Consider the following 10342-nt stretch of genomic DNA (forward strand, 5'->3'; position numbering starts at 1 on the left):
TTTTTAAACTAGATACAGAAAGCACTCACCAAAAGGAAAATACTGATACACTGGCCTTTATAAAAATTAAAACTTCTGCTCTTTGAGTGACACCATTAAGAAAATGAAAAGACAAGGCCGGGCGCGGTGGCTCACGCTTGTAATCCCAGCACTTTGGGAGGCCGAGGCGGGTGGATCACAAGGTCAGGAGATCGAGACCACGGTGAAACCCCATCTCTACTAAAAAATACAAAAAATTAGCCGGGCGTGGTGGCGGGCGCCTGTAGTCCCAGCTACTCGGAGAGGCTGAGGCAGGAGAATGGCGTGAACCCGGGAGGCGGAGCTTGCAGTGAGCCGAGATTGCGCCACTGCACTCCAGCCTGGGCGAAAGAGCAAGACTCCGTCTCAAAAAAAAAAAAAAGAAAATGAAAAGACAAACCATAGACTGGGAACAAACATTTATAATACATATATCTGTTAAAGAACTTGTATCTAGTATCTATAAAGAATTCTTGCAATTCAATAAGACAGTAAATAGATCACTTTTTGACATTAAAAAGGAAAAAAAGTTTTAAACAGACATTTATAAGAGAGAGATATAGAAATAGCAAATAAGCAGCCGGGTGCAGTGGCTCACGCTTGTAATCCCAGCACTTTGGGAGGCCGAGGAGGGCGGATCACGAGGTCAGGAGATTGAAACCAGCCTGGCTAACACGGTGAAACCCTATCTCTACCAAAAATACAAAAAATGAGCCGGGCGTGGTGGCAGGCACCTGTAGTCCCAGCTACTCAGAAGGCTGAGGCAGGAGAATGGCGTGAACCCGGGAGGCGGAGCCTGCAGTGAGTTGAGATCGCACCACTGCATTCCAGCCTGGGCAACAGAGCAAGACTCCATCTCAAAAAAAAAAAAAAAAAAGAAGGAAAGAAATAGCAAATAAACACATGAAAGGACATTCAATATCAACAGTTAACAAGGAAACAAAAATTAAAGCCACAACAAAATATCACCACACACCCTCTAGAATAGCTAAACCTAAAAAGGCTGACAATAACAAGTGTTGGCAAGGATGCAGAACTCTCACATATTGCTGGTGGAGTATAAAATGGCCTAACTACTTGGGGAAAGCGCTTCCAGTTTCTTATAAAATCAATCACACATCTGCTCTATGGGCCAGTAATTCCACCCCTAGTTACACAAAAGAAAGGAAAACATATGCCCACACACAGACTTGTACATAAAATGTTTAGAGCAGCTTTATTCACAATAGCCAGAACAACTCAAAAGGCCAACAGGTGAACGAATAAACTAATTGGGGTATAATCATACAATGGAATACATCTCAACAATAAAAAGGAATGAAGTACTGATACACACAATATGGATCAATTTCAAAAACTGTCTTCAATGAAAGAATCCTTGTCCACAGGGCATGTACTGTACTATTCCACTTATTTCATACTATTTTTTTTTTTTTGAGATAGGGTCTCGCTCTGTCACCCAGTCTGGAGTGCAGTGGCCTGATCAAAACTCACTACAGCTTCAGACTCCTGGGCTCAATGAATCCACCCACCTCAGCCTCCCGAGTAGCTGGGAACACAGGTGTACACTACCACACCTGATTATTTTATATATATATATATATATATATATATATAGAGAGAGAGAGAGAGAGAGAGAGAGAGAGAGACAGGGTCTTGCTATGTTGCCCAAGCTGGTCTTGAACTTCTATCTTCACGTGATCCTCCCACCTCAGCCTCCCAAAGTGCTGGAATTACAAGCATGAGTCACTGCACCTGGCTTACTACTCCATTTTTCTTAAGTTCTAGAACAGGCAAAACTAATCTCGGCTAATAGAAATCAAGACTGTGATAGGGGCTAGATGAGAGGTTGATGATGGGGGAATCGTCTGGCAAGGAGCAGAGGAACTTTCTGAGATGATGGAAATGTTCTGTATATGATAGGACAGTGGCCTACACGGTTTTCTGCATTTCTGAAAATACAGCAAACTGTATATTTAAGATCTGTGCATTTGGCTGGGCGCGGGTCACACCTGTAATCCCAGCACTTTGGGAGGCTGAGGCGGGTGGATCACCTAAGGTTAGGAGTTAGTGACCAGCCTGGCCAACATGGCAAAACCCCGTCTCTACTAAAAATACAAAATTAGCTGGGCATGGTGGCAGGTGCCTGTAATCCCAGCTACTCGGGAGGCTGAGGCAGAAGAATCGCTTGAACCCGGGAGGCAGAGGTTGCTGTGTGCAGAGATTGTGCCACTGCACTCCAGTCTGGGAGACAGAGCAAGACTCCATCTGAAAAAAAATAAAAATAAAAAATCTGTGCATTTTGCTATATGTATTAATACAATATACTTAAATAGTAGCTACAACACAAGGTTGTTGTGTAAAAAATAAGATGAGATCACAAAGAACAAACATTGGGAAGCAAACAGTCTTAGTGATACAACCTATCAGCCCCAACAGGACATCGCTGCATTGCACAGTGGATTCTAAGGCGACCACGAGGCCGGCAAGAATGATTTGTGTTTAGTATGATGCTTAAGAAGATGGCAGAGGTGGAAGGAGGAGAGAAAAACCTCCTATTATTGACCACTGAAAATGGTTGCTATTTAGTGACAATTGTTTGCCCAGAAGGTTCGCCTTGCAAGCAGCTGACTCCCAGAAGATGTCAGATAAAAGCACAATTATTGATCATCTATCAAGGCGGGCACTAATCAATATAGCAAAGTTTCTTCTGTAAAAGTTACCACTAAAGGTACTGCACTAAAACAGATGGACAATTGCCCTGGTTGTAGCCTTTAATTAAAGAAGATTCCAAGTTAAGAAATTCAGACCCCCTTGTGAGTAAGAACTGTTCTGACCACCTGCCTGCCGAGTGTGGGGAGCTCACAATCAAATCTTAGGCAACAGCCTTCTAGGGGAGGAAACACCTGCAACTGAGTCCCCACACTGAGGCTGTGGTCTCTGTGGCTTCCATTCTCTGAGGGTGGAGACATTAAAGCAGGTCTGACTTAACAGCAATCTCAGTTGCATCAACTCCACATTTAAGATATCCAAAACCCTGCTGTCTGAGCTACTGACCAGCCCCCAGAGTGAAGGGGAAGTGAGGAGGAAGAGGGAGGGGGCTAAGTGCCTTGAGTCCCTGGAATTCTTTGGGGAGTCTCCCGTTTAGCTTCTTACCATCATCTGCATGGAAATACAGAGCTAAGAACATTTGTTGTTTCTTTTCCCCAAATTATGCACATGTTTACGCATAAAGGCCTTGCTTGGCCCAGGAATAGTAGGGAATCAAGAACCAGGGCTTATTGTTTGAATGATCCTGGTCTTTTTGGACTGCAGGTGCACAGAACTGGAATAACAATCCTTGACTCATGACACTTGTCCCTGCTCCGTGCATGGCCCCTATTTTCAAATAATGTAATCATAAATCCATGAGCTCGCCTGAGGCAACTATCCTACATCCATCATTCCCTTGGGAAATCCTTCCCAATTTCACCAATGAAAGCAACGCAGGGAGAGCCTAAAGCTCCCAACACTTCCTCTAACACAGATTCAACTTAGAATGCAAAGAGAGGTTTCTTCTCCAAGCCAGCGTCAGTATCCACAAGGCTGGGTGCTCACCTGGATTACCAAGCAGCTTCCCTGCGTGGGGCTTTACAGTCTGCAAGCCTGATTTATTTTTTTCAATAAGAGAAAAGATGTAGGTCCCTTTGAGCAAAGTATGCCTGATATATATCACAATATTTATTTTTGGTGGAGTAATGGATCCATCTTCCGGGAAAGCTAGAGAAAAAGCATTTCTTGAACTCGGATATAAATCAGTCACTGTGAAAACCACAGGGGAATCTATATTCTTACCACCCCCCCCCCCACACCACTAACTATACTGTGAAATAGGCAGCAGACTTTTAAAAATCGTCCTTCTATTTGTTTCTAGCCCTGACACTAAAGACAGAGTTAAGAATACGGGGCCTGAGAAGCAATTGCTCCTGGAATGCCTAATTCCCTCAAATGGTACAACTAGAAATGAAAGCAGAGACCCAACTAACGTATGGGAGTTAAGCTGTATACCTGGTAGGGACAAGTGCTAAGCTTTACTAAACTGCACACTTGGTCCTATGGAAGGAGAAGGCATGTGGCTGGGCTGAGGATGTAAGGGTTTTCCAAGGGGCCTGTCCAGTTATTACAGGCCATCTCCACCTATGTTAAATGTACTGTCGAGCAGGACAAGAGGGAAACTGAAGAGACTGAAGGGCCAGGGAGGAGGGAAAGGATCTTGAACGGATTTACAGCTCAAACAGAGCTCTTGGAAGGAAAGATATTTAAATCTGAGCTGTTCCTAATATTAATTATCCTGAACATCTCAAAGGCTCAGATTCACATGCTACAAAGCCTTTTAATTTTCCTACCTGTCCCTGGCACTAGTGACGATAAATCAGATATACAGAGAAACCAGAAAAAAACCATACATGACTAACGAACCAGCCCGTTAATGGGGAGCAAAGAGCATTTGCCAAGATGACTTATTCAGACACTGTCACATATCATAATCAGCAATACCCTGGTGGCTGAACACAGCAGGCACAGAGGGCAAGAGCTGGGGTGCTCCCTGCCAAGTCACAGGCACCCTCCGATGCCTGCTGTCTAGGCATGAGAGATTTTACTCATGAGTGCCACCTCCACTCCCTCAAGTCAGATTTGCCCTCGGAAAACTGCTGCAACTTCTAAAAGGCCTCTTGGGTCACTGAGCTGCTAAGCCCCTAAACCTGACCACAGCTCTTACTGTGAGGGTCCTTTGAATTCCAGGTACCCTAAGGGAGAAGACCCAGCCTCAGCCACTAGCAACCTTAACTGTTAGTTTATAGATCTTTAATGTAGCCATTCATTAAAGTACGTGAGTTCCAACTAAATGTCAGATCCTACTCTAGGTGCTTGGGCAGATCCATAAACAAAACAGTAAAGAGGTGGAAAAGAAGAGAGAAGGGTCCCCTAAATGCCAGCTTCTTGGTTTTACCATGAAGACTGAGGCCCAGTAATAAACAGGAATTTCCAATCAGAGTTGATGGAACAGCTAGGACTTGTCCCAGGTTGGATTCTTAACAGAACTGCGGCATACAGTGGTTTATAAGAACACTGGGCCAACAGCACAGGGAAGGTGGGGAAATTCAATCCGCATTCTCCTCACCCAGCCCTGCACTCTGGGGTGGTGCTGGTGCTGCATCTAACCAGAGGAAGGAACCCTTTCTGTGGTTTGTCTGAAAACACCATATGGGCAAGGGCAAGTCCCAACTCTAGTACCGCCTTCTCAGTGCCCCAGCCAGCCTAATTCCCTTTTATAAAAAGCCCCCTTCACTGGAAGGAACTGAGGTTCCCCAGAACAACCACCAAGCACCGGCCGGGCGCGGTGGCTCGTGCCTGTAATCTCAGCACTTTGGGAGGCTGAGGCGGGTGGATCACCTGAGGTCAGGAGATCGAGACCAGCCTGGCCAACGCAGCAAAACCCCGTCTCTACTAAAAATACAAAAATTAGCCAGGCGTGGTGGGGCGCCTGTAATCCCAGTTACTTGGGAGCCTGAGTCATGAGAATCGCTTGATCCTGGAACCTGGGAGGCGAAGGCTGCAGTGAGCCAAGACCACGCCACTGCACTGCAGCCTCGACGACAGAGCAAGACTCCGTCTTAAAAAAAAACACACACACACAAACAAAAACAACAACAACAACAAAAACACAACCAAGCATCACGGGTAGGACCCAGGGCAGTCTGAATTCTTCCACTGAGATATAACCCTGAAAAGCTGTACATTCCCATGTGTGAGACAAGTCTGTTTAAACTTGAATCCATAAGAAACCCACCTATGAATGACATCCCCCATTTCCTATATTATCCTCAGATCTGAAAGGCAAGGCTACTACCAAGCCTTCACCCCTTTACATTCCAGTCAACACCTTTACTCTTCATGATTCCAAGCTGAGGGTAATGGGAATAATTAACTTAACCAACTACCTGAATATCTACTTTTGGCTAGGTGCTAGACAGAGATACAGCAGTGAATACCACGACCCCATCAACGCCACTACTACCACCACACCATCGCCCCTGATTTCCAGTACAAGATATCTCAAAACAGAGTTTGGAAAGCTCAACCGCTATGGAGTCCCTGACCAGACTGGCAGTTCACTTAGGGGCCAGGGCCAGAAGCAAGAGGGTCTATAACCAGCTTATTCTCCTCTCCCTCACCCCATTTTACAGGAAGGTCCAGGAAGGAGAGGTGGCTTGCCCAAAGTCAGACAGTTGAGAGTGTGCTGAAACTCCAACCCATGTTCTGTGGGTCTCCTCTCTCCACATTGCTTTTGCCAAGGTTCCAAAATTGGAAAGTGAGGAAAAATAGTTGGTTCTAGTGAGAGTGTTTCCTGACGTATGCATGCCCAGAACCTGCAGCCTCAACCATCTTTTCATCACAGACCTGGTGACCATGTCCATCTCTCGGGATGCTCATCAATACACAGTGTTGATCTGGAGTCCAAGTGTCCTGTTTTCACTCATGCTCATTTATCACCCTCTCTGACTCTCTCCTGATATTTACTTTCACTTTAAAATCTTCTAAGAACAGGGCCTTTTTTTTTTTTTTTTTATCTGATGCCAGCTCCCCCTCTGTTCCTTGGATTTAATCAATCCATGTCTGGAAATAAACAAACCAGAGAGGAAAGCAACAGTCCCTTTTGTGAAAACAGGTACCTTTCTAAAATGATCTACCCCTGGGCATGACGCAGATAGAATTTAAATGTGAAGGAAATAAAGACATTCTCCAGCAACCATCGTATGCGTTCTTCCTGGGGTGGGACAGCAGGAATGGTAACTGTGTTAACAACTCAACCAAAACCCACTCTACATCTTTCAGGTTGTCGTGGGAGCGTGGTCAGTGGCAGGCAGCCTGAAGAGACAATAGGTTTCAAAACAACAGAAACCAGCCCTCTCCATTCTGAGAAGCTTAAGGTCTTCAAGATTAGTAAGAGAGGGCTAGCTGAACACCAACTCCAAGTATATGCAGCATGCCTCCAGCTAGTACCGGGGTGCAAGGAAATGCCAGCTAGAAAGATCCAGACATCTGGTCACCAACTTAGACCTTCTCCCATCATGTTATTTTATACCCACCTGCAAAGCACAGAATCCTCACCCCTCTTACCACCCTCCAGCCACTCCAGCAAGCATCATCCCAGACTCTGCTGGCAAAATAAATTGTCTTACACAGAGAGGGAGAATCAAGTTCCCTACTAGCCAGCCCGCCCTTCCTGCCATGACTCCCAGCCCCAGGCATTCGGAAATGGACCACTACCTAAGTGCAAACACAGAGAGCATCTCTTCTGAGGAAGATGGTAGTTAATTCTTAACCCTTTGGGGGATCGGTTTGAAAATCTGATGGCACCTCTGGATGCCCCATGACAAACTGCATGCATGCAATTTATATGTAATTTCACTGGGGGTCACTGCTCTCCTAGGAGGTCGAGAGGGGCAAAAAGAGCCACTGTGCTCACAGGCAGCTTTGAGAAAGAGCTATGGGTGGTCCAGGTGAGTATTCAACAGCATAGTTCCTTAACAAGAAAGGGAGAAATGAATGCCCCATACTTAGCTACTGCAAGTTCCAGCTTTCAATCAACCTGAGATTTCAACAGGAATCTGGAAACTGAGAGCACACAAACATGCACACACACATACACACCAAGCACCCAGCTTCCTTGTGGCTTCCTATTGTAACTTCACAAAATGTCCTGTGATTGCTAGTTAAGTCTCCAAACAGAGTAACAGCAGAGATAAGAAGTGGAAGAGAGGTGGGCGCTGGAAAGGAGGATGGTTCAGACAAGGAGAAGGGGATAATCTGGCTAAGCTCTCCATCGGCTCTGAGCAGGTCTTGACAGGGCAGGCCCTGATCCTTGCTGCCTGCTCCTCCTGGAAATCAGGGCCGAACTGCTGACTTCTTTGCAGCAAATCAAGAAGTGCAGGCAGAAGCAGCCCTTTCTTTCCTTTGAGTCCATGGGGAGGGGAGAGCATCCTCTCGTTTCTAGGGAGGAGACCCTGGCCCACAGCTTGCCCACGGCCCCCTCGTGGCCTGGGGGTGTCACTGCAGCCCCCTCTGCATTGCTGGGCACCATCCGCACGCAGGCAGTTCTAACAGTGGTCCAGCAGAATATTTAGTGGCAGTGGCAAGCTGGCAACTGTCTTCAAGCCTTGTGAGGCTGTGTTTGCTTTTGATTTCTTAAACTAAGACTCAGACTTAAAGTGATCCTTCTAAATCCCTCCTGGTACAATCCCTACAGGAAACCAGCTCAAGATCTGCTTCATGATGTCAATAACCACGGAGCTTCTGTAATATGACCACTGCTTTATCATCTCTTCCTGCATCATATGCAATTATGTACAATTGTGTACAATTGTTCCACAGCTCAACAAGCTCAATAGAAACAGTTAGAATGCACAACATCCTCTGGTTTGTAGGTTGCTTACTAGATTACAAAATATTTGCAGGACACCCAATACCCCCTTAAATCCTGGGTTTTCAGGTAAGCAGGTCCTACAGGGGTTTTGGACTTAAGGTCACACAGTGAAAAAGAATGGGACCAGTGGCTCTGCGTCCACAAATGCAAAAAGAAGGTGCACTAAGGAACCTGAACTCCACTCTCATTAGCAACTCCACAAAGGGAAGGAGTGGAGCTCACTGGGCCTGGGGGTTGGATAGGACAGACCAGAGTCTGGGAGTGAGGGGGCAGTGGGTCTAGGGGTTCAGCTGCCATCTGTCACAGTGGGGACGATTAACTGACCCGAGTGGTGGGAAACTGGGTAGGGAGGAAAGAAGGTGGGACATTTGGGAGGAAAGGGGAAGGTGCAAAGTGTAGTCTGCGGGGCTAGAAGTAGACCTGGGACCAGGAGTGACTGAGGCAAGGGAAAGGGGTGGGAGCGCCAGAGGGTCTTCTCCTTAGTGGGGGCAGTTGGTGGGAGGAATTGGGGGGCTGAGTCCATACCTCCTTGATTTTCTCCCGCTGGGCTCGCACTCGGCTCTGGGGCTCCTGACTCTCATCGGCCCTCGTTCCCAGGACCGGGTGGCGGAGGCGGCTCCGGAATGCGTTGAAGTCAAAGCGGAAAGGTACGCCCTCGTCCCCGGGCCTGGAGGCCAGGATGCTATTGCCCCGGGCCGCCGTGGCCTCCTCGCGGGGTCCAGTGGGGCGGGTGCGCCGCAGCCCCCCTTTCCTGCGGCGGGGACTGGCCCGGCTGCTGGGGTCATCCTCGCCCGGGGCCGGCGCGGCGGGGGCCGGGTTGGGAGGCGGCTCCTGCTCGCGGGCCGGGGCATGGCCGGCGATTTCAGCCACTACTTCCAGGCCAGGCTGCTGGGTCCGGGGGGCCAGGAAGAGGCGCTTGAGGCGAGAGGAGTGGGGCAGCAGGAAGAGGGCCCCGAAGCAAAGGGTAACCAGGCCCGAGAGGAAGAGGAGGAAGAGGAACTTCTGCGGCAGCCGCAGCCCCCACGGGGAGGCCGGGACGAAGCCGGGCACTTTCCTCATGAGCATTGTGGCCCGGCCGGGGGCTCCAGAAGCCCTCGGAGTCCAGGCACGTGTCTGCGGGGGAGCGGTGAGGGGAGGGAGTCCGGAGCGCCGCCCGGGATGGAGGTCCCTGGGCAGGGCTGCCAACCCTGAGAGTTTCGCCGCTTCGGGGGGCTGTCCCCGAAGTTCAGGGAGTTTCGAGCGATTCCTCCCGCGAGGAGGCGGGGGCGCAGCAGCCTCGGCGGGGCCCGGGCGAGCGGAGCGGCACGGCTCGGGGCCCGGGCCCGCAGCGACCGGCCGCGCGCCGCAGCCTCTCCTCTGGCCGAGCCCTCCCCGCCGCGCCGGGGCCCGCGCCTTCCCGCGCTGCGGCCGCCGGGGCAGTCACATGCCGTCCGCTGCGTCCCGGCTGTCCGCGCCGAGGGGTGCCTGCAGGCCCGCACCGAGCCGCCCTCCGCCCCCCAGGCTACCGCCCGCGCTGGTAGGCGCCCAAAGTTTCAGCTTCAGAAGCAGTTTCCGGAGGGGACCGAGGCGATGGGGGGTTGGCGTGTCAGCGCCGCCCGAGCGCGCGCACACCCGGCCCGGTCGCGACAGCGCCCGGGCTCGACTATAGGGACACGTCCACAACTTTCTCCGCAGCAGAGCGGGAGCCGGGAGTGGCCAGGGAGCAGGAGCAGGCACTTCCGAGCCTGCGGGGGGCAGGGGGCTTCCCCGGGCCCCAGAGAGCGCAGGGATGCCTGGGTCCAGAGCCGCGGCTGGGCGGCTGCAGATGCGCCCGGGAGCGCGGGCTCCCGCCCCTCCAACTCGGCAGGGCGCGGGGCT

General features: G+C 49.9%; 1 protein-coding gene across 6 annotated transcripts in view; it reads right to left on the reverse strand.

Moving 5' to 3' along the window:
- Window positions 1-9562, reverse strand: part of MAN1C1 (mannosidase alpha class 1C member 1) — a 167722-nt gene extending 158160 nt beyond the window's left edge. For 5 of the 6 annotated variants that reach the window (XM_055261108.2, XM_055261106.2, XM_055261105.2 and 2 more), the window contains exon 1: window positions 9011-9562. In XM_055261108.2, coding sequence (XP_055117083.1) covers window positions 9011-9550 — 540 coding nt within the window. In that variant the 5' untranslated portion in view covers window positions 9551-9562. The remainder of the gene's footprint in view (window positions 1-9010) is intronic. The other variant, XM_063631549.1, reaches the window with a different exon arrangement.
- Between the last annotated feature and the right edge of the window lie 780 nt (window positions 9563-10342).

The sequence above is a fragment of the Symphalangus syndactylus genome, chromosome 22 (assembly GCF_028878055.3).
Source record: "Symphalangus syndactylus isolate Jambi chromosome 22, NHGRI_mSymSyn1-v2.1_pri, whole genome shotgun sequence".
Lineage (NCBI taxonomy): Eukaryota > Metazoa > Chordata > Mammalia > Primates > Hylobatidae > Symphalangus > Symphalangus syndactylus.